Raw genomic sequence first — 25,319 nt, 5'->3', positions numbered from 1 at the left:
TAAAGCAACATTATTGGTTAGATGTACAAAAACAAATGTCCATTTATTTATGACTTCAAGATATGAATTGTTATTTTTAACAAATATTATAGTTAAATCTGCAGTAGGAATTTATAGATTTTTCTCAATTTTTGAACAATCAGATGTGGCTTATTTCATTTTGTTACGTTACGTATAACATTATAATTTAAAAATTGATAAGGATTTTGTTATTCATTTGATAAAAATTATTGATCAAAATTTATTCTCGTATTAAGTGAAAATAGTGTTCAACTGACAACTGCTCTTTGGATGCTAATATTAAATAGAAAATGTATAATTTATGTACTGTTAGCTGAAAGGAATGCAATTTCAATTAAACTATTTCATCAGAAATAACTTAATCTGACGGTTAATGTTACAGTACATAGAGCACCGTAAAATTTATGAAGCTCGAGTAATTGAATTACAGCAAATGTGACCATTATTACATTGCCAGCGTAACGTCTGTTATTGCCGTAGGCATATAAAAGTATAAATATTTCTCTTGGCAACATTGTTTCAATGAATGATTACTGTTTTTTGTTTTGTGTTAAACAGGTTTAATATATAAATATACGAATAGAAATTGTTACATTGAAATTAAAAAAAAGTCTATGATTATTTTCTTGTGGCTACACCGGTTGTTTTACTTAAATGGGGACATTCTAATATATCCATTGTTTTTAGACTAAGAAAAAAACTTCAAGGATTAAAATATATTAGTCGAGGAAGTAAAATAGGGGATATGTTTTTTCCAAAGTCAGGTTTGAAGAATCCCAAAGTCGTTAGTACCTTGTTAAATGGAATCCCACATTGTTTATTCCATATTCGTATAAAGATTAAAAAGACACAATTTAATGACCTCGAGAACCATACCTTTTTAATTATGCAATTTCCAAAATTTTCAAAAATTTTAATACGCCCTAAATATATATTCATTACAATAAGATTTATAGTAACATGGTGTTTAGAAGAAAAATCCCTTGAAATAAATATTTATTTAAATACGTATTAATAAATTTAATGTTAGGTGTGAATTGTTGTGTTAATATTAATAGGGATAGCTAATTCTAAGTTTATTTAAAAAATTTTATTATACAATGAATCTTATGTTTAGTTTATTTTTATTGTCAAATTATAATAATTATACTATTAAATTTATACATGCATGCTACGATTTTTGTAATAAAGAGTAATAAATTATAAAATGTTTTTTCATAAATTATTGTTCACAAAAATATATCAGTTAGTATGAAAATATAATAATCTTTGTTATTTTCAGTATTAAGTATTATTTTTCTTATGATTTCTGTATGAATATCTTTTTAGAAAAATTTCATATAAATGCATATGTCATGCTTGAAAATTAATTTAGTGCTTAAGTAATAAACTTACATAACACACGCCGATTAGAATATTAACTTATACTAAAAGTTTTTACGTGTTTCGTTGGCTGCAGTATCCAATTTGACGCAATTTCTTTTTTAAGCATTAGTATACCATTAATTTTCCGTTATTTAAAAAAATTTTATAAACTCCTTATTTGATAAAACTGTACTTTTTGTCTTTTTTTGTCTCAATAAACACATAAAGATTTCTAAATGAACCATATACTTGGTTTCAAACGCTTCTTTTGCCACGCCCTGTAAAAAAGATATTGACCTCGTTAGAGTTCAGGAAATTTATAGACACTGCAAACAGTTGGAAATTTCTACACGTCAGAATTTACAGTTTAATAATTGTGATTATTCGTATACAAAATTTGTGTGTTTATTTTCTCTTAGAAATAGTAATTTAACATTCTAGAAATAACAAATTTATCTGTTTAATACTGTTAGATCTGATTAATACTGTTAGATATATCTGTGTATCTGATGCTTGGCATAGAATATACAAGATATTAAAACAATAATTAAATGTGAAATTTTGCTTACCATTCACCATGAATAATGGTTTAAATTTAAAAATTATTAATATTTAAATATAATAAATTTGACAATATCGTTAAACATATGAATCAATGTTTTCTTAAATAAAAGAAAAAGACTTGTATTTTCTGCAGATGAATACATTTTATCTTAATAACGATATAATGTGTTCGTAATGATATATGAATGTTATTCCTCCTTGCAAAGACTTAAAAAAAATTTATATAAATTTCGGGCAACGATTTCAATTTCTTGTAAAAAAACGATTCGTCAGTGAAATGTATACAATTTGCGCCGGGAGACAGCCAAACCAGAATTGCGAACATAGACAGACAAATAGATGGATGAATTTGTTGGCGGGTGCCCAATGACTCAGGTTTTGCTTTTTTTCGGGCAAGAACGTCGTGTCTTGTGAAGCATTACGATCAGCAGGCTGCCCTAAGAGAAATATTTCTCTCCATCGAGAAAATAAAGAAGCCGGAATTTCTCGATGCCGGAGAACAATCTGGTAGAGGATAACTCTGTAATCATTCTAATGCGCGGAAAAAAGGTATTCTGCTGATTGTATTATTCAATTTTCAGATATAATGATTACTTGAGTTAAAAGTCTGCTCAGTTCTTTCGACTGTTGCAAGTGTACCGGTTTGATGAACCCTTCGCAATATGGAAAGAAGCAATATTTGTGTAGTATTCTCGAACTTCATTTCTCGACAGAGGTATTACAGTTTGCTTAAGCCCGGATGATAGGAAAACATGGCTATACGATGCACATAAATAACGAAATTCCCGTAAAACATTGTACGTGTAATGAATGAGTGTCTGTACGAGGAGAAGGAAAAATGGACGTACCTTGCCTCCTGTTTTCATATTTATCGCGTGAAATTTTAAGCAATATTTTAAATTTAATCGCTTTTTCTACACTCTAGAAACTGAAGGACGTTCAAAGAAAATCGGAAATTAAATTACTCAAAGTAGGTCGTAAAGTACGGTTTATGATTAATTTTGCCGGGATATTTCTCAAGATCGCGAATTTATTGATCGCCTAAAATGAGTATCAAGCAATAGCATCAAACTCGAAGATTTGTGGGAGGCAATGGAACTATATTATACGATGAAATATATAGCAGAAAAACTTCAGCAAATTGGTTGGAAATAAGGTAGTAAACTGCTGCAGTTTTTATGCTCTCCGTGTGCAGCTATACATAGTGTATACTGGGTGCGCTGGTAACGACGATACAAATTCACATGAGCTGATGGCTTGTGTAAAAATGAAGCGAAATTTTGCTCTCGAATGTGCATAATACTTTCATATGTCTGTCTATTCGTGGCTATTTCTACTTGCAATAAACATAGATAATTAAACTGTGATTGTTTACGATCTTATAGTATACGCGTTAAGTAGATGAGCACAGTAAAATAAGAAGTCATGTGGACAGTAAAATTTTATTTTGTGTTCAATCAAATGAAATTTCGAAAGAAATTTCGTACGAATACGTATGCATAACTTACCAGTAATACATGATGTTATAAAATTAAATTTTATTTACTATCGCTCATTTATTAGACGGCTTTAAATTATTTTGGAAAAAATACAATACTAAATTATTTTGAATTTTTTTTTGTAAATATCAAAAAGACAAAGACATAAAGTATAAAGTTGTAAATTATATGCTCAACTTTCACCAGAATCAAGGTTTATATAAAATTTATTATTACCTACTTATTTTTTATATGTCATTTATACGAATAACAACTTTTCATTTAATGTATATACGTTCAATGTTACCAAATTCAGAAAGAGATGTTAAAAATGGAAATAATAATTGGATATTGGAAATGGAATAAATATTTTGTTTATGTACTACCAACATTTCAGTGTTTTACTCATACATTCAGTTAACTGTGGAATTTAGTTTGAAAAATCTCCCATTGTGAGTGCAATAAAATAAAAAAATGAAGGGCGTACTTGTCAAACGCAGAACGAATGTTCCTGGAGTATATTTTAATGGAAAACCAAATCAAAACAAAAAAGAATTATATGTTTATGTGAAAAAAATAAATAATTCATCGTTGAAAGAATTAGTATCATTTAAAACTTAAGATGATGTGTATACTCATCAAACGCAGTTAACTATATAATTAAAGCATGATGGATAATAAATGACGGTATGTGGAAATATTGATCCGGAATCGGTACATGAGATATGAGTTAGTTTCGAAGTTCTACCGAAAAACGAGACCACAATAATCCTTCACCATTAGGAGACACTCATAAACTGAATACTGTCAACTCTAACCTTGACCATCCTTTTCAATTAAGTTTTCACGTACGCTTCATCCCGAAGGAAAATAGATGTGTATCCATTTTTGTTCAGGACGAAACTAATTACAAAGTAGAATTTGAGACCATTCAAAAACGAAAAGTGTCAATCACATAAGTCCTCGTCAAACAGTTTCAAAAAATGTTCCTTTGCAAAATATTTGTGAACAAATATTCGTTCGGTAATTCTGCTTCGTAAAAACTCTCAAATTTTCGCAATTCTTACTGGAATTGTTAATCGCAAATTATCCTGCATTTTCGTATATGAATTTAATTTTTTCACGTATAATTATGCATGAATTATACTATATAGTAGAGTATTACTTATGTATACAGTAATAAATTGTGATAAACGCATGCCATGTCGGATCAAACTTTCAATTTGAAATGGAATTGTTTGAAAATCCCGAGCTATTCACAGTGAGTACTGAAAAATATGTGTCACACTGATATGGTTTCATTGATTTGAAAAAATGTTCGTACGATAGCTATGTTAGTTAATACATAAATCTAGCATGCTTTCATCAAAGTAAAATTAAACTTCTTTTGTCTGTAAAAGTTACTGGGATGGTCATGTGAAACAAGAAGGGGATGTTAAAAATTATTTATGCATTTCTCTTCGATATATACTTAAAAAGTCGAAAGTTATAATAATTAGCACAGTAAGATAAGACACTTTACATTTCATAGTTGTTTACTATTATCTGTTACTTCCTAGCATGTAAAAAATATTAAATACAGCAATAATAAGTACCTACAGTATATAAAAAGGTATATACTTATATACAACTAAAATAAACATATACCTACTCAATATAGGCATTTATTTGAAAATATATTATATACAAATTATTATGAATAAAAAGATTTCATAACTTTTCTAATGTTTTTGTAATACTGACAGCTGCGTAATATTGTTCTCATTCCTGATTATGATGAACCCGGTTTATTTAAAATTCATGAAACATAAAATTTTTACTTTCTAAGAAAGTGTAGTGGAACTGGAAACTCCGTGGCTTAATTAGAATGATAGACAATTCACTTTAAATAGGTTAGAATAGAAGAATGACCAAAGGCGGACAATGTTCAGAAAAATGTGGAAATAATGATAGGTAACTGACTAAAACTAGGACTCGATTGCTTCAAGCACTTTCAAAAATATACAAACGGAAGACTTTAATGATCAAGAATGAAAACTTGTTACTGGGTTTCCTTTGTACTCTGGTCGTGACGGTTTCATGTCGTCGCAATTCAAATTACGTTCATACTCGAATGGAAAGATGAAGTGTCCGATTACCATATTAACCTGCCGCTACTCTGTGGAGTAACATTCATTACAGGCCTCGCTAATTGCAGTTATATTTCATCGTGCCACAATATATGTACAATTTGTACGATTTAAAATCTGTCCAATTCTATTGCATGCATTACGTACAACGAGAAATTGAGAAATAGTACATATCCTTATAATGTACAACGGGAGTATAAATTTTTTAATTGATACCACTGCGTTGGTCGTTAGATTGCGACAATTTATGTAACACATCATACGTTATACTGCTGCCATAATTCTTTAGAATTCGTGAAATATAAAAATTATGTTTGGAAAAGAGTTTGAAATATCTGGAATTCATGCAGTATGAAAAATAATTTATGACTATCTATTATTATTACTTATTATACTTTCGCAATAAAAATATTTTTACCACGTTGTTTTATTATTATTTCAGCCATTTTTTTTTGTTATACGATATTATTGTGCAGAAGTTGTAGATTTTATAATGTGTAATTGACTTGAGACATAGATTTTATATCAACTGAAAGATAATATATTATTGTTAACATTTTACCTTGTTCAATATAACATATCCTCGACTTTGTTTTAAAGGTTATAGCTATAACAATTTTAAATGAATATGGATATTATGTAAATATTAATATTTCTATTAAATATAATAACTTCGAAAATTAAAGAAAATGGTTCTTTAAACTATTTTGGATATAGTCACTCTGATATTATATTTATATATTTCTCGATAACAGAATTTGAAATTACTCATAGTTGTACTTAAGAATTTTTATGTTTATGCTCCATATATTAAAAGTAGCGTATATTACAGTTTTAACATTGCATGAATTAGAAGATGTAATTTAATTAATGAAATCTGTGTTAAATATTCCTTTAAATTATCAATGCAGAGAAACACGAAACTCGTTCAATCTCAATGGTCCAATGAATACAAGTCGAAGAGTATTCATAATTAATTTCCAACTAATTTAACACTTTGACGGGCGATGTTACGTAAGCGTGACTTTTGTCAGCCAACAGTTATCTGTCAGTGCCTTATAAATGTAATTTCACTGCTCCCAAGCATGCCACGTCAAATTAAAATACTTATATTTCAGATTCTTCAAGAATATTTCTTAATAGTGAAATTAAGTATAATATAATAATTTGATTAGCGTTTAATCGTGAATAATAAATACATTTTCTTTTGTAGATACCGCAAAACAAGAATTTAAAAAATCAAAAAAGAAATCAGAAGATGGTGAATTTTTTAATAATATTGTATATGCGGCATCAAATTATTAACCTTTAACACTAGCATTACCGATCATTCAGTATGATTGATATGTAATCCCTATATAAATTTTAACAATAAATTATTTTCAGTTTCTTGGGATATTAGTCATAGGGTTCAAGTAAAACTATTTATTTTCGAAATTATTTCGAATATTCAATTCTTTAAAGTATCAATAATTCCGAAACAAGCAAACCAGGACCAATCATTCTGACTGATACGGTAGTTCCAGTATTAACCAGTTAACTGTGGAATTTAGTTTGAAAAATCTCTCATTGTGCGCGGAATAAAATAAAATAATAAAGTGTATTTCTCGTCAAACGCGGGACAAATGCATTTGTTACATATTTTAATAAACGCATATATTCTAAAAAATGAAAAAGAATTACACATTTATTTGAAAAAATAAATAATTTATCACACACAGTTAACTGGTCAACGAACCTATGCCGCAGAATACGCTGCATCTGACCTTTACCTATTAGATTCATTGTCGCTTATATTGCGGTAAAAAGTCATTTTATTATTTTCACAATTGTTATTGTCATTATATTGCCAATTTAACACATTCAGTACTACATCGGTCCTTTGCGGTAAATCGTTTTTAATACAGTGAGTTACAAGAGTATTCGTACCTCCTGATCAGCCGAATTTAAACGATTGATATATCGTTTATAATGCAAGTTTCAAAGTTCTTGCAAACAGGAATATATATATTAGAATTACGAAACTTACATAAACTTTATTGCAAAACAATATGTCAACATAACAAAAATGTAGTTTTATGTAAACGAGAACAAAATGGATCTCACAAGAGTTTTCGTACCTACACAAGTTATACTAAAAATATAATTAATGAATTAATAAGTAACATTTAATTAGGCCTCCTTTACACTTTATAATACTTTTTAAACGATCTATATCGTCAGGCTTGTGCGACTAATTTTGTTCTTGTTTACGTAAAATTATATTTTCGTTACATTGACATGTTGTTTTGCAGTAAAGTAAATATACGTTTAAAAGCTTCGTAATTCCAACATACACTCATATTAATAAAAACAAATATGAATCAGTAGCTTTAATGCTTTCACAGCCTGGAATGATATATTCAAAAGTGGCTTTCGGGTGGGAACAGTGTACAGTAGGAAAGTGTTCCCAACGTTTCGCCATCATTGCAGCTGGCTTCATCAGGGGTTAAAGACACACTGATACTGGTCTGTGTCTAGGAAGACTGTCTTCATATACATACCTAGTTCATGTTCCTCATCAGTGATCACCAGTAGTTTTTAATTGTTCAGCTGACCAATTGAACTGTGCCTTCTGAAGCCATTTTTGAATATAAATATCAATCATATTAAAAATAGGATTGGCAGTGGCCGTCATCTATGGATTCGATTGGATAAAAATATAATCAATTAAAAAGAAAATCGGATCTCAATCTCCATGATAATATTTATAAAGCAAGTGAATGTAGTTTCTGATTACGTTTTGACCAATTATATCGAACAGACATTGTGTTTACTAATTGTTTTAGTTAAATAAAAACTGATTCATTATTCCATTATAAAACCAACAAATTGTTTAAATTCGGCAGTTCGTGAGGTACAAATACTCTTGTAACTCACTGAATTGTCTGTAGTATAGACTCTATACCTACTCGATATAAAACGACAAATAAATTCAAAATACTTCTTAAGAGTTAATACTGGCCATAGTATTTAATCACGAAGCGGAGTACATAAAAGGAATATATTCTTACCTAGAATATCTAAACATCCGAGCTGGGATATCATCGGGCTGGTGTTAATCTGGCACATGTAACAATCCCTATCCGTCTCCTTCAGTTGACGAATATGAAGCCGCCACGTGCCGTTGACGACTTCCTCCGTGGCTTGGCTACTTCCTGTCACCCCAAAGGCGTTACCGGATACTGCGCCGGACCCGGAACTTCCGCCGGTCTCGTACGAGACCGTGATACGTGCATTATGCGTTACCGTCCTCGTGTTGACCGAGAGAATCGTCTGGTCCGAGGCACGTAGCCAGCCAACCTGGAAAATCCATTGTCATTTTCCTAGCCTTGCTTTGCCAACGACCAACTCGTTACCGCAACAGATATTTCCATGTCGTTGCTTGGATAACCTTAATGATTCTCTAGTGTGCCCGCGTACTGCTTTAATTGGGAATACTTTCCTTTACGTTCGATATCTGGCAACACTGTCGGGATTTTCAGATTTCTTCCTGGGCTTACGGTTTTTCGATAAACATTTTGGGAAATTAAATTAAAATTTTATTTTTTCATTATATGTTGTTGATTTTGCTAAATAAATTTGAGTAGTTCTCAATGAGGATGCATTTATATACAAGGTGGATCACCTGAGACATTATCCTATGGAGATAAAAACAAATGTTTAAAATCAAACTTATTGGAGGGACATTATCTAGTGGACAGACATTTGTTCGTGGGCGGATTAAACTTAAACGTTACTTTCATTTTTTTAAATAAAACTTTAATAAACATGGCCATTCAGGGGCACTCAATGTTGCAGATACAAGAGAGAGTGGAAGATGAAAATTCATTGTAAATATTTTTTATATAAACAAACCTTTCAGATATTGTCTGTATCTATGATCAATTGTAATTTTAAAAGTATATTGCAGCGGATTATTTCCATTGTAAATTTCTTGGCGAAATTTACTTATATTTTAAATTGATTTCGTTTTATTTCGTTAATGAAGTGGAGAATATTTTGTTTGCATATTGACAATAAATTTGTATTTTTCATCCTGTTTTATATCATTGGCTTAAAATGACATGGAACCACTATAATTATCAAAATAGCCTTAGGAAAGTTTGGTATTTACTTAAAAAATTGAAAATAACCTGAATTTTCTTCAGTATGGTCACAGAAGAAAGAGTTTCGTCCGCCATGTAATTTCCCGCAGATTCAAACAATTTTAGTTCCAAGTACTTCTTTCGAACTCTAAAATTATAAAACTGTTCAGGTGACTTTTCGGGTCATTCACACTGTACGATAATTATAAACTTTGGAAATATCTTTTCTCACGGTAACAATTGGAACAAAAATTAAAACGCTTGCTTATAAGAATGTACAAGTTTTAAATTTTTCACATCAGAAATTATTGTCTTTCAATATGTGAGTAAAACTGGAATTATAATCTTTAATTAAGTTTGTTTCTTGAGTTTCGTTTATACTAATATATGCTATTGTGTGATATTATACACCATTAAGAATATTAATTACAAGAAAAGGTATCAAACCCGAAAATTAAAAAATTATGAAACTTTGTAAATAGAGTAAGTCAAGCCTAATAATACATTGGAAATTTTTTCGTGCCGAATTCCACTTTCGAGAAGTGAAACCACCCCTTGAAAACAATGAAAATTTTTCATTTCCGTGGATTTTTTTGGAAACAGTAAGAGGTAGCGAAAAAGAGTTTAAACAAAAAATACATTATTCTTCCACATTTATAAAATTGCAAAATAATATTTTCAAAATTCAACATTTTGAAAAGTTTGAACTATTTGAAAAATTTCATTTTTCAATTTTATAAACGTGGAAGAATAATGTATTTTTTGTTTAAACTCTTTTTCGCTACCTCTTACTGCTTCCAAAAAAATCCACGGGAATGATAAATTTTCATTGTTTTCAAGGGGTGGTTTTACTTCTCGAAAGTGGAATTCGGTAGGAAAAGAATGCAAAGTAGTAGGCTTGACTTACTCTACTTACGTATAAAATTTCATAATCTTTTGAATTTTCAGGTTCGATAGCTTTCCTTGTAAAAAGGGAACATATCGAAGGGATAACCATGGCATTGCATTTAAATACAGGATGTTTCTGATAAGAAAATAAATACACATTAAAAACACATCAAAAGTAGTATAAACTTTTTTTATGGGAGACTTCATTCTGAAGATAATCAGATTTGAATATGTACTTATTTCTACAAACTGAAAAGTAGAAAAATGTAATAAGTTTTATAATGAAAAATTGATCGAATGTTTTAGTTCTAGGATATGAAAATAATAAAAAAATTGAGTTAGTCATTTTGAGTACTGTATGATTTATTTACAAGAAGTGAAAGTTTTAAGTTATGTATAGATATTAGCCGATTCCTACTCAAGTAGCATGCACGCTTGACGAATCTTGAAATTTAATTATTTCGAAAACAGAAGGTCATATGAAGAAATGTTATTCTATATTTTTGCTTGGTACTTTACATAGACGAACTATCCTTTCGGTTGTACCACAATTTCAAGAAGACCTTGTTTAATTTTATCATCGAAACGATATCATTGGATTCCTCTCTTTAACTGTTATAATTCATGAACGATTTTTTATTATAATAATGTGGACTCATATAAAAAAATTAGAATGCTCGGTGTCAGTGATAATATGTATCGGACTTATTAAATATTTCAATTTGAAGTTTCTAAAATAAAAACAGCTTTTTCTAGAATTAATATCCTTGTATAAAGGAAGCATCACGAGCCCATTTTGTTAAATATCTTTCATGAAGATCTTCTTCGGTTATTGATTCATTTAGGTAAATAGATATAGATAAAGTTTATAGCTGTAGCCTTCATTTTGTGCTTTTGAGTATTAGTTAACAAATCACACCAAAGTCTGTAAATGCATATAATTAAATAATTTATTCATCAGTGCCACTGTATGCAAAATACGATAAATTTTCATATATCACAATATTTTGGTATTGTAAATGTCAAAATCTAAAAATTTCAATTTTGGTGTCTGTGTATTAAAACGAAAAAAATAGAAAGATGAACAAAATTATTATTTTTAATATTGTGTTTTAACAAATGGATTTTTTGTTGCAAATCTATTTACATAATGAAATTCAATGTATACAATCTCTAATAGCTTTTGTGACAATCGTTACAGTATGATTCATATTTTCGTCTTTTGAACTTATTTTGCAACTGGAAAAAAATGTATGTCTAACATTTTGTTTAAAGGTACTTAATTTCTTTCTTGATTATGTGGCTCCTGTAAAAACAAGATTTTATGTATCAAGACGTTCTAACCGTTAGAAATATTCCTTTTGTTTATTTTTGAATTAATCTACATCTTCAACATCCGTCATATTTTTCGGATTTACCATTTTATAATAAACTAATCATTTAAACACGAAACATTCTCAATTGAAGCATATTTTAATTCAAAACGTTTCTCTTCTCTAACCTGGGAATGAACATAAAGGAAAGGTATTGATTATATATTTTAAAAGCTTTAATCACTGACATTTCCGATGTTGTGAAAAAAGGGAATTGAAACTCTGTAGTTTAACATTTGAATGTTTGGTATCAAGTATTGATTTAGACTAAAACTTTCCTTCATTTTCATTATTGAAACTAAAAACCATCCCAGTAAGAAAAATGGGATCTACTTTTCATTCAAACCCATATTTTGAATGGATATGGCGTCTCATTTAAATTGCGCATTTAAATTATTATTACTTATAAAAGCAGGAAAAAGTGATAAAGAGCAGTTTTAGGATAGAAGATGATGAAAGTATTTTTCTATGTTCATATTCATTTTATAGTTACGTTCAGATAAGGAATTAAAAATATTTAGTATTGCGTGGTGAATTATAAAAATACTTTCAGGAATCTTATTCAATTGCTTGCATATACTCTACAAAGAAATATCGATGCAAACAGCTAGAATTTTGCACGTTTAACGAAATTAACTGATTCATTAGTTTCACTATAAAAATGATGTTAGACTTAATATACATATTGTTTCGGCACGGTTTATTTGGTTGAGACACAGCCGTCGGTACGTAAAGATTTATAGTATGACCAATTGTGCTCGGTCATGTCAAAATACTATCTAAGTAAATTTTGGAAGCGTTTTATTACTAGCTACATTTTTACATCCGATGTCATAAATGATCAGCAGCTAATATATCATAAAGAAACGGCAGCTTAACCACTTAAACCCCGAGCGCACAGCCACGGGTACCCTTGCAGGTCGAAAGGGACGACGTACCCCCTACCTCCACTACAAGTAATAAGGGCGTAGGCTAAAAAACTGTAATCAGCAACACCCCGATCGTTTAGCCTTCTGATTTGTCACTAAGGTCACCGCTCTACAACACTATTTTTATATATATATAGCGCGAGACAGACATTCAGAGAGACATTGAGAGACATGGAGACAGACATATAGACAACACAAGATCACTAATCACGCTGTACTCACTAGACAACACACATACTTCAACTTTGTATACACATACACACTCCTTTCACTCATTATTCAACAAATACAGTCCACTTTCGAAAGAGAAAAGGAGAAGCCTTTTTTCATCATCACAACTATTTCACACAAGATTAATTCGGCGTGTGAAAGTGTTACGCCACGTCCACTAATATTGCCTGGACAGCGTGCACGAACACATATATTCAAAATAACGTTGCAAGAACTTTTTTTATTTGATATTATTTGATGTTATTATTAACAGTGTGCATCATTGAAATGTTCAGCTGAAGTGAGCTCCAACTTTTATAAAAGTAACGAAAATCGCTATTTGTCTCTAAAGTTGAAAATACGGAAAATGTCTGTGTGTCGCGGAAAAGTAATTTTGAATAAATATTCATTTTCGAATGTCCAATACTAACAAATTTTCACAGATATTAGTGTATGATTGCATCCAGTTTTCTTGAATATTATATAACTATTTCATTAATTTGTAGTACATATTTCATTGCTCTAGAAACATTAATGCACCTACTGAAACAGGGACATCAAGATTGCAAGGATATACGAGAACGATATTTTCACTAAAGTCAACTTATCTCGCAGTTAATGTAATTTATCATAGTGCTTCCAAGGATGTTGGTACAGTCATATAGCGGAAGGCAGTGAAATTAGTTACAGTGTAAACTAAACTAGAACATGTTGAGGGAATGACGTTGAAACTCACACCACACTCAATGAAGATCTTAACAAGAGCATCGCTGGCAGAAAATGTACCCTTGAGGTTAAGAATTATAGAAATTACGGCCAGAATAGTACACAGAGTATGTACCAATCAAATCAATTCAGTGTTGGTAAGAACACGATACAATTCTGTTTTGAATAATTACCAACCAACGGATCAATGTTCATTTACATTTTCACTACTGGCAACTATCTTTTCCGATATATTTTTTTCAAGAAAAATGTAAAGACAAAATATAGAGTTGCTTCTAAAAATATTAATTTTGTCTTTCTTTGAATTATACTTTAGCATACTAGAATTATATTAATTAATTAATATTAGATTACTATGTTGATTACTTACAGTAATTGTTATCTATTTAAGTATTGTGTTCGAAATATTACGTAGATACGATTGAGTACTTAATTTAATTACTTAATTTTTCTAGCGAAAGTTATTTATATAAATGTAATTCCAAATTTCAAATGGATGGATCTACCTATTTTTAAATAGAAGCACTGTAAAGATATGAATTATAAAAACTATTCTCCTCTGATGTTGAAAGGTAAGAAATATTGAGCAGCAGGTAATTTTATGGGTCACAAGAATTGTCTCCGAAGTTCTGTCAGTTGTTATTAAATATGAAAACAGTTCAAGAATTCTTAATACCGTGTTAATGTTTAAGTGATATCTCGAGAGTTTTTACTAAATGATCCTTTTTCCATTCACCTCGCGATAGAATAAATATTGTAATAATACAAATATTTATTAAATTTATGTTGTTCTTGTTTCTTTAAGTAATGATTTCTTCATTGTTAGGTCTGAAGTTGACGTATTTATAGATGAAATAATTTGATGAAAATAATTATATGAAAGTGAAGTCACTGTACAATGAAATCAATGATAAAAAATAAGATTTAAACATTTGTGTTCAATCATTGTTAAGAAAGAAGAAAATATCAAATAAATGAAAATTCTAAAGAAGTAACTCGAACAGTTTACTTATGCTCTAATAGTTTGACATTTTTAAAAGAAATCAAAATAGTACATATAATTTAATCAGCCATCCACAACTAAGGAATACACAACACAATCATATATTGTACATAGATAATCATCTGCATAATTTAAAGTAATTGCCAATGACTCAATGGGGTGGATGAAACTGAAAATATACAATAAAAAAAAATTGCATCGATTGAAATTGAACCGATAAAAACTGCATCGGTACGAAGTAGTTGATAATTTAGCTACGAAAAGTGCGGAAGGAATCTCTATTGGACTGAGATCTTTCCTTCCGTTCCCTATGGTTACGATGAAGATGGAGCTTAGAGATTGGAGGTAAACTGGGAGGGAACCTGTACGGCTAGAGGAAGAACTATGTCGACAAGCGAAAGCCTTCTTAGGATTAGGGCAATCGCCGAAGCATTGAAAAGAGCTGTTAAGGTTAGTTAGAGAAGATGTATGAAATGTAGCTACAACTTTGATAAACCTTGAATTATTTTGACATCATCTGCGATGACATAGTCTTATTTGCGTGTTTGTTATCTAAATATACGAATGTTTATTCATATATTTACAGGTATTTGCCAATTTAAATCGTTATGAATATTTGTGCAATGCAGATTACTACTTAACTCCTTGCCTTACAATATCGTCTTAGACTCGTGGTGAAAATTTCAAATAGAATTTGACAGATATAAGTATTAGTCAATTTGTTTCAATGTAAATTACGTATTTTTCTTCTATTACCAATGATTATACCTTAGAACATACATTCACATAGAACAAGACTGAAATTTTCTCTTATTTTCAATAAATTATTAATAATAGGGTAGTTAGATCGATCACAGTTTAAAAAGAAATCATATAGCAAAGAGTTCAGAATTAATTTGTGATACATGATATCTTATATCAGTAAAAGTTTACTATATTGTTTTATATCAGTTAGCGTTAGAGTAGAAGTTAGAGTTTAATACAAGGAGACAAATTCGACAATACTTTAAATATAAAATTAATAACTTTTTTGCGAAGAAAATTTATGAAGTTTTTATATTTATAAAAATTGTAGTATTTCAAAATACACGATAATATTTAATGATAAAGGAATCTTAAAATAAAATAAAAATATGGTACATATGATATGGGTATAATATTCTAACGAAAATATTGAAACATTGAATTTGTGAATGGAAAATAGCAGAAATGATAGAGAACTTTGTTAGGAAACCTACTGCGGAAAGGTAGAAACTTATGGGAGACGCTCCTGGAATTAATGTTCTTGAGTAGAAGCATCCTCAAGACTGTGTCACCATAACCCCCTAATTCATAACCTTCTGGTATCTAGGCTAGACAAGAATATGAAGTATGAAATAATGAAGACATAACTGGAACATTGACCGTTCGCTATGACACAATTTCTTACGAATTGTCAACTTCATGTCAAGTGAGTTCCCTTTCATCAGAATGATGATACCTTCTAAAGTTAGAGAAGGACATAACTTTGAAAATTATTCCTCTTGGAACGGATTCCATGATACTTCACTGGAGTTGCACGGACCACTTGGCGGAAAGGAAGTAACTAAGCATAGTATTGAAGTGTGTGGCCAAGTTAAATTCTCAGACGGTTTGGCGCGCGGTTGAAATTCTCGAGTTTCAAGATGAGCAGCTTGTTTGTAGATGATACAACCATTCCTCCCTTGTGCAAGCCAGAAGAGAGAACCACTATCTCGATTGTGTATTCCTTTTAACTCTTCTATCCGTTCTGGTAGGCATGGCACCGATACTCCTCCCCGCGTCCTTTCTTACTTTTGTACTGTCATAGATAATCGAGCGACGGTCGTTCGATGACCGAGACATAATACCATCTCATTGCTTTCCTCGAACTTCCTATACATTGTCCAAACCACTTTTGAAATCGATCCTTCCGGCCATTCAATTTACGTGATCCTTTACGTTTCTATTATTTAGGTGGATCCTCTTTGCTTCTTCTCTTTCCTTTTTCCACTTACGAGCTAGACTACGTTTGTGAAGGTGGAGTGGATCTACCGATTGGAACTGGTAAAGCAATTTTTAACCATCTTCATAATAATCGTACTCTTTTGAAATTGTATGTTAGAACATAGAGTTTTTAAAAAGAATGTACGAATTCTTAAAATTAATTGAACAATAAATAAATTTCCAATTTACGATTCTGCAATGCTCAATTTCAAAATGTTGATATTAACTAGTTAGTTAATAATAATAACACAAATATGACTAGGTTGTAGACTAACAGTGTAATCTAACGTTTTTTTATTCAAAGGTAACATAAATTTGAAAATTAATGGTATTATGCGACCTATTAAAAACACAGTTATTTTTCACAACATATGGTTTTAAAAATAAGCACATTGAAGCTGCAGAAAAATCTTGAAGTAATATCAGATAAGTACATTCAGTCTATTAGACATTCAATGGTAATGGAAGCTTTATTTTTTCTAAGCTGTAGCACTAGAGAATAAAATATTCTTGGTTCATATAAACACACACATACATATGCACACACACACGCAGAGAAGGTCAACATTGCAATGTGGAAAAAAGTAGTTTACTTCGTGTTCTCACTTCGATGGTTTTTATGTCAGGTTTACTTCGAGTCTTAATGAAGATTACTCTCATAAAGTCAGTCTTTTCCTTTTTATAGGATCGAGGTACAAGGGATCTGAGATTTAGAAAGGGAGATAATGAACAGTGTTCATCCAAAAGAGTACGCTTGTATAACACACGCCATGTTTTAATAGAAATTTCAAAAGATGGAACAGGTTATTTGAAACGTAAATAAATTCTATTTTTTAGATATATACAGTTACGCCAGTTTTATCATTTACTATTGTTACAATAAGAGTATAAACGTGCTATGACATCGCGTTTAGAATATCAGAATTATTACTAAGTGAAATACTAAAAACGTGTTTTTGAACATGTTATATTGATAAAATAGCAAATTATATGTTTCATATATAGGTACTATTTATCATAACTAGACCGCGGATTTTCATGCAAATTTAAATGATTGAGAATATGATAAGAAAAACAGGATTAAGGTAGGAAATAGTATTCCGTAGCAAATATTGCAAAAAACCCTATACCTTGGATATTTTATGCATTTATTCGTATCGTATGCATTCTAATCATAACAATCTAGAAAATATGAACAAATGTTTAAATGTAAAAAACAAATATTGTAGATGAATATATTTTTTAATTCCTTTTATGTTATTTCCGTATAATTCATACTGTGTGCTGCACCATTTAATTCATAATTACTTTTGAAATACAATATTTAGATGGAGACGAATTACGAAATTACGAATTACGAAATTACGAAATTACGAATTACGAATTTGCCAGATTAATTTCGTATTAATCTTTCATACGCTTCATTACATAACCGACGAATTAAACCATTTTCAAACGAAGGAGGTGAAGCTATGACAAAATAAATCTTGTCATACGATTCAACATTTTATACCTCCAGCGAAAGTATAAAAAAGAAGGAATAAATAATCCTTTAATAAGGATAAAAATGAATGAGAAAAGGAAGATCATTGGAAAGTTCCGTAATCGAGAAGACGTTAATTTTTACGACCAAATGTCTCGTTTGCTCCTCTTATTGTTAAACTACTTTACTTCTCTTCTGGAAACTTAACGGATTATGGAGAAGCATTCTATCAGAAACGCAAAGTTTAAGATAATGTTGATATTGCCGAGGAACTAACTTGAAAGAGGTTAAAACCCGGCAAAGACCGAGCCGCGTTCATCTTTTTAACAACAGGCCGATATATTCAGTGGTTCGGCTAAGCGGCGAGACAGGAAACACGAAACAAAATTAAAGTAAAACAACATAGGTTTGGCTAGTATTTTCACCGAGAGGAGACCCTTCGGAAACTATTTGGACTTGACGGGGACCGAGCTTATCTTAATCCTTCCCTGCCTGCCAAGCTGCCTTGAGTGGCTTTCTATAGACCGAATATTTCATCTCGGTGGATACTTTACGGGTGGAATCTGTCGCTAGAGAAAATGTGTCTCCGTCTTCTACTTTCACCACAATCTTTTCCCCACCTTCTCGTCAGCTCCTTCCCTCTTTTCTCGTTCTTCTTCCCTGTCCTCTCCTCTTTTCCGCGCTCTTTACCCTTGCCGCCCCAGCTCGTTCATCCTTCTTCCCGGAATATATAGATTTCGATCGGAAAACTTATTACTAAATATAGCCAGCGTCGGAGGGAAGACGGCTTTCGGCCGGATTAGGGCGGAGAAGAAGCTGAGGCGAGGAAGAATTTTCCGCAAACACGTACACACAAACGCAAGAGCCGGAATGCGGACGAAATCACTCTTCCTTCCTTCCTTCCTACCTTCCCCCACTCCTGCCTGTACCGCGTGCAAGCGATTTAAGTCGATCCAAGCACGATCTGTTTGACTTTTACGCGGTTGCGCGAGCACGTAGCGTCTTGTATGAAGATTAAGTGGCCGCTGATGTAAGAGATTTCGAGGGTGGGGGCGAAGAAAGAGAACGAGATGCGAGAAGCGGGCGAGAATTTTTCGTTTCCGGTGATTCAATTTCGTCTCATATCCGTCACTTTCAAACGCCCGAGTAGCCTGCTTTAATTGTTGGCCTTTTATCTCACTTTTATCGTCGGTTCCAGCTTTCTAACGTATCAATGATAACGTTAGATTAGTTCATAATAAATTATCAGGTTATTACTGTGTTTTATTATTTCATTAGGCTACACTTTACTTCGTGGCACCAGTTCTTACAAAATTTGTTTTGTATAAATGTATAGTATTTAATGAAAAAGAATAACTTTTAAGTGTCAGGTTTAGAAATTCATTAGTGTAACAATTATGCATATGTAAAGTTAAGTAATAAATATGTATATATGTACAATGATATAAGCAGTACCGATTTTGCTGATTTTGATATATGTTGTCAAGGTCATCATTTTAAATAAGTTTTTCTTCTGAAAAATCTGACGCTGTCTTGTTGTTTTCGAAATAACCGCAAAAGAATTCCTCAGCTACTGCGATAGATAATGTGTCCGGGATGTTGCATAGGTATGCATACATAGCTGCACGATCATGACGATTCAGCTGTCGACTTTCTCGAGCCAAATTGTAGTCTGCAATCTCTTTCTCAGAAGAAAGAGTTGTTTAAAATGACAACCTTGACAATATATTTCAAAATCATCAAAACTGGAGCTAACTAAATTGAACTAAATTGTTTCTAAATTGAAACGCACAAATGATAGGGCGTATAGAACTCACTAGACTGACAATAGTAAGCATGGGTCGAAAGCTCAGTAGTTCATGAGATAAAAATAGGATTTGTTTAAACAAAAATGTATAGGAACTGAATTGGAAATACAGAATTATCTCGAAAAATATAAGTGATACGATAAAATATGTCAAACAAAAATAACAGGGTATGAAATAAAAGGCGTTTGGGTACATCAATACTGCTGACTAAATAATATAATTAAGGATATAAGATACTACACATCTAGCAACAGAATATAGTATAAATATAAATATAAATTTGACTACATAATGCAATCAAATAAGTTAAATAAAAGTGACAGGATATGATATACTACATACATCTCACAGCGGCAGGTATTTGACCGTGACGTGACCTTGAAACGTCCTGCAAGGTCACGTTACAATTTGTAAATAGAACTCTATAGTTTCTATTCCAAACTTTTGAAGTCCACATCAAACGTTTCCAAATCATAGAAATGAAATTTCTCGCTTAAGCCGTTACCAAGATATCAGCATCCAAAGCGAACACACGGTCCGCCGGTAGTGATAGTAGCCGACGGACAATGCGACTCGCCATTCGTGGATAGAAAGGTAAGGGCTTGCTTGATTCAGCAACCGTGACGCTTCAGTTTCCATAGATTTTCTGTATGACTCAACCTTAAGATGTGGTGGACCGAGTGAGACGCCTATAGAATCCCATAAGGAAGTATAGGAGAGTAAAGGAAGGTAGAGAGAGCAGTGACTGCGTTCTCAACCGTGAATTCACGGTTCGATCGATAAATGATGTCATTCACATTTTCAGACCGGAAGCCCATCGTGTAACAAACAAGGACCCTGAATATTGCGTCCCTTTACTTTCTCTTGACAGTTGCATTGTCAGTCGGCTACTATTACTACTGACGAACCGGGAACTTTGGATGCTGACATCTTCATAACGGTTTAAGTGAAAAATTTCATTTTTATGATTTGGAAACGTTGAAGTGTAGGCTTAAAAAATATGGAATAGAATCTGTAGGATCTTATTTATACATTGTAGCAACATGTTTCTATGTCACGTCACTGTCAAATACCTCCCGTCATGAGATGTATTATTTTATACTTTTTAACTTTCGTTTGACACATTTGTTCGTATCACTGATACTTTGCGAGATAACTTTATGTTCTCAATTTGGTTCCCATAGATTTTTTTTAAACGAAATCTATTTTTATCTAGGAAATTATTGAGCTTCATATTTATTTGGGTTTAGTCAGTTTAGTGAGTTTTATACGCCCTATAATTTGTGCGCTATGATTCAGAAATACTCTGTATATACATGTTTATGAATTAACTTTATATATGCATGACTTCTAAACTAAAGAGTTCCTAAACCTGAAACTTAAAATTTATTCTTTTTTCATCGAATATTATTTATAAGTGTAAAAAAAATTTTTTAAATATGGTACCGTGAAGTAAATTTTAATTTTCTATTACATTAAATTTCCTGTCTCATATATTCATCAACGAAGTTTATTAGATTTCAATACCTCAAGATTGAGGGTACTGGTTACTGTAAATATCGTAAGTATTTACATAATTAAGTACGTGTGTGTCATTAATACTGTGATTTCTTGTCACAATTATGTTTTATTTCTAAAATAGGAGCGATAGTTACTATATTAATGTCAAGGTAAAAAATAGTCTATCCTCCCATGTAATCATAATATTTTATACTTCCGAGTATACGAAATCTCAAACAATTGGTTTTAAAATAAATGATGTAATTAGAATGTGTGCGAATATCACACAGAAATTGAAATAGTATAAAATAATAATAAAATACATTAATATATACATGGATTGTAATACATTTGTACAAAGTCTTCTTTGTAAAATAAATCGGATTTTAAATCGAACCGAGTAAAGTAGAAATTTCAGTACTTATCGCTACTTACTAATTGATAATCTGTTAATTACGAATTTTATACGCTAATCTGTCGTACCTTTGGATAAAAACCCTTCTCGTAATTTATTTTGTATTTAAATGAATATTTAAACAATCATATGAATAATACTGTTACAATTATTATAAAATGGCGATCTTTCAACAAATTTGGCAAATACATACTGCATATAAGGCAGTACATGCTACGATATATTGCTTTATCTCTATAATTATTAAATCAAATTATTGAGAATGATTAAATGACAGAGTTTATCCATTTAATGGAACAATTATTAAATGGGGAATTGACTGGATTTCGATATGTCGTTTCAAAACGAACATCAGGTATATAATTACTCCCAGAGAAATTATAGATATTTACATTTGTGGAACTAAAGGAACGTAGAGAATATTGTTAAAAATTATTCTTTAAATGAAACGCATAATTGCATTTCCATCTTATTTGCGTTTGCTCTTTCGGATAGAAAAAATATAGCTTCAATAAACAAATGAAATTTTCATATTTAAAAGTTCAAATTATTCTGTATACATTTCAACTAATATATTTCAGAATAATCAATAAAAATTAAGATGGACCAAATTAAGATTGATTAAGTTATTGAATAATTGTTTGATGTAGATGGATAAAAAATTGAAAATACATTTTTTATTATAATTTTTTAAAATATTTTTGTATCAATAAATAAAGCATCAAACATTAAGTCTGTACTCTTCCTCCTCGGTGTCTCATTTGCGGGTACTTGAGAATTGTTCAGGTTTCATTCAAAAATATAATACCAGTATAACCAAGGCGCGGGAGTTTCATCGCTGTAGTGTAGTACTTAGTTTTATGGTGTTCATTGCCTAAGCCATTACCTTGTACTTCCCTATGTTGCGTACGCTGCAGGAAAAAACGACTTCACGGCCAATAGCTGCTGTTTGGTTTCCAACTGGAGCGACGAATACTGGTCCTGTGGTGACGCTTGGATCTGAAATAATGGGCAACAATTTCATATAAATCTTTTATCATTCTGTCCTGAAAATAACAATTCGTATGAGTTAAATAACAGAAGAGTATTATGTAAGTAAGTTCTAAACATATTTAGACTGAAACAAATTTTCAGTACATGTAACTCTAATTATAAAGGGCAAGAAACTACCAATTAAAGCATCAACTTACTGTTACTTATTTCGATAACAGCTATGTATTTGAACAAAAAAGAATTAACACGCCCATATCAGTTGTACTGTAAAGAATTATCGTGTATCAAATAATCACGTCCCTGCCCCATTTAATTGAGAAGTGTCTGCTAATATCTGAGAATATTTGCAGATATCAGAGAAAATAGGTTACTCCACATTATTTTTAGTTTGCCCTGCATGCTTTCGTATATATTGCTCAAGTAAATTTAACGGATTCTGTTCTGATCGTAACAATCAGAGCAACTTTTCTACGATAGTTGAAGGAATATAAGTCTATATATCTTAAAAATTTCATAGCGAGTGAATTATGTAAGGTTTATAAGTTGTCGATACTATTGATCCACTGATAATAGTAACATAACTTTATTTTTATTTTCTTGTGTTGGAGAGAGTGTTTCTCCCAAAATAGAAAATTTTGTTGTCATGTTACGCACAAGACACAAGTGTACGTCATCCCCTTTCGAAAATGGAACAGTATGCTATTTGCCTTTTACGTTACAACCGCCGGCGTGTGGCTAAAAAATGCACGAAGGTAAAGGGAGACTCAGTTTCGGTACACTTCTGTTCTTGGCCGTCTGATTTGAAACTGAGCCGCGATAACTATCGAGCCGAGCGCCGCGAATAGACATCTTGCCCCCGTGCACTTTTAAATTTCAGGTCGGCGGCCCTAACGTGAGAGGCGCATAGTACCTTTCCTATATTTTTGGATATTTTATAGGTATTATAAGTTTTGGTAATTTTGAATCGATAATTTAAAGCGTAAAGTGTAACTGTAATTTTTCAAATAAAATCTCTTAATTGCTGCAATAAGTTTTTAAAAGTAATATCTAAAAGTAATATTTCCTTTAGAAATATTCGAAACTCGCGCTAAAACTCGAAGTATTTACTGCATCAATAATACCTTCTGTTTATATCGATTATCATCATCGTGCGAATCATGTTTAAAAATGTAATTCATTTCGGCTAAAAATATTTTCTTTTTGGGCGAAGTTTATTAATTTGTTATCACCTGAGTTAAATGTATGTATTGATTAAATAAAGTTTGTTTAAAAGAAGCTTCGTTTTATCAACATTATTGGAAATATGCTAAAAATATTTTTATTATTTTTAAACATTCCTATTTATCTGCTTTGAATTGATTCTACATTCACGAAGTATTAGTCTGAACGATGTAAATTCAAAATCATATTTTGATTTGTAGGAACAGTCATGTTTAAATAAAAAATTATAGATTCAAAGATAAATTCAAAATTCCTTGAATTCCTAATTTATCTTTATTGCCAAGATATACATTAAGTACACGTTTAAAATATAAAAATCGCATATTCATGCTCTACTTTATATAGTTAAAATAGTAATACCTTATCTGTCGAAAATATTACTTTAGCAAAATTATTTGAAATGTATGTTTCAAAATTGTATCTATTTGGACGTTAAAGGAATAGTTTTATATAAAGTGATAGATTAAAAATACTAAATAATTGTATTTACGGATTCTCAATTATATCTGTTTGTCATAAAACACGCAAATTCGTTAGACATGTGTGTCATCGAACGTAATTGATTTCGCAAAGGTCTGGATACTATGTACTGTTTCTAGTTGTGGTAAATATTGATCAGGGTACAATATTGTCCGTGTTCCTTTGATCCCAGTATCCTCTAATTACACTCTACAGCACCTATTTCGACTTTTATCACTTCATAGTCGTTTCTGCTATATCCTTGAACGTTGGATACTGATCTGAAAATCGTTTTTCTTCAACATACACAGTTTTTTTCAAGAATTTATTAAAAAGATGCGCATATTCAACTTAAACACATTTAATATTGTAGTTGTTCTTTATTAATATATAATTATTATATGTTAAACTGAAATGCAGTTTGGTTAAATATGTGTCGGTGACAGCGTTACCCGTTATATTGTAATATTGTTGTTGTTCTGAGAAAAGTAACCGGAAAGGCTGTTCTCCCCGCAGAACAAAAGAAAAATTACGAACTTAATTAAGAATAAGTCTGCAAATTAATTTTTTTCAAGATATTTAATTTCTAGGTTGCACTTTGTAACCTGAAACTTTGTTGTTTA

General features: G+C 31.0%; 1 protein-coding gene across 4 annotated transcripts in view; it reads right to left on the bottom strand.

The window, feature by feature from the left end:
• LOC116426221 (lachesin) overlaps positions 1–25,319 on the bottom strand; it is a 363,880-nt gene that overhangs the window by 43,433 nt on the left and 295,128 nt on the right. For all 4 annotated transcript variants that reach the window (XM_031974877.2, XM_031974872.2, XM_031974873.2 and 1 more), the window contains 2 exons: positions 22,910–23,022; positions 8,611–8,899 (listed from right to left, as the gene is read on the bottom strand). In XM_031974877.2, coding sequence (XP_031830737.1) covers positions 8,611–8,899; positions 22,910–23,022 — 402 coding nt within the window. The remainder of the gene's footprint in view (positions 1–8,610; positions 8,900–22,909; positions 23,023–25,319) is intronic.

This window comes from Nomia melanderi, chromosome 12 (assembly GCF_051020985.1).
Source record: "Nomia melanderi isolate GNS246 chromosome 12, iyNomMela1, whole genome shotgun sequence".
Taxonomy (NCBI): domain Eukaryota; kingdom Metazoa; phylum Arthropoda; class Insecta; order Hymenoptera; family Halictidae; genus Nomia; species Nomia melanderi.
This window is presented reverse-complemented; position numbering and strand designations above follow the sequence as displayed.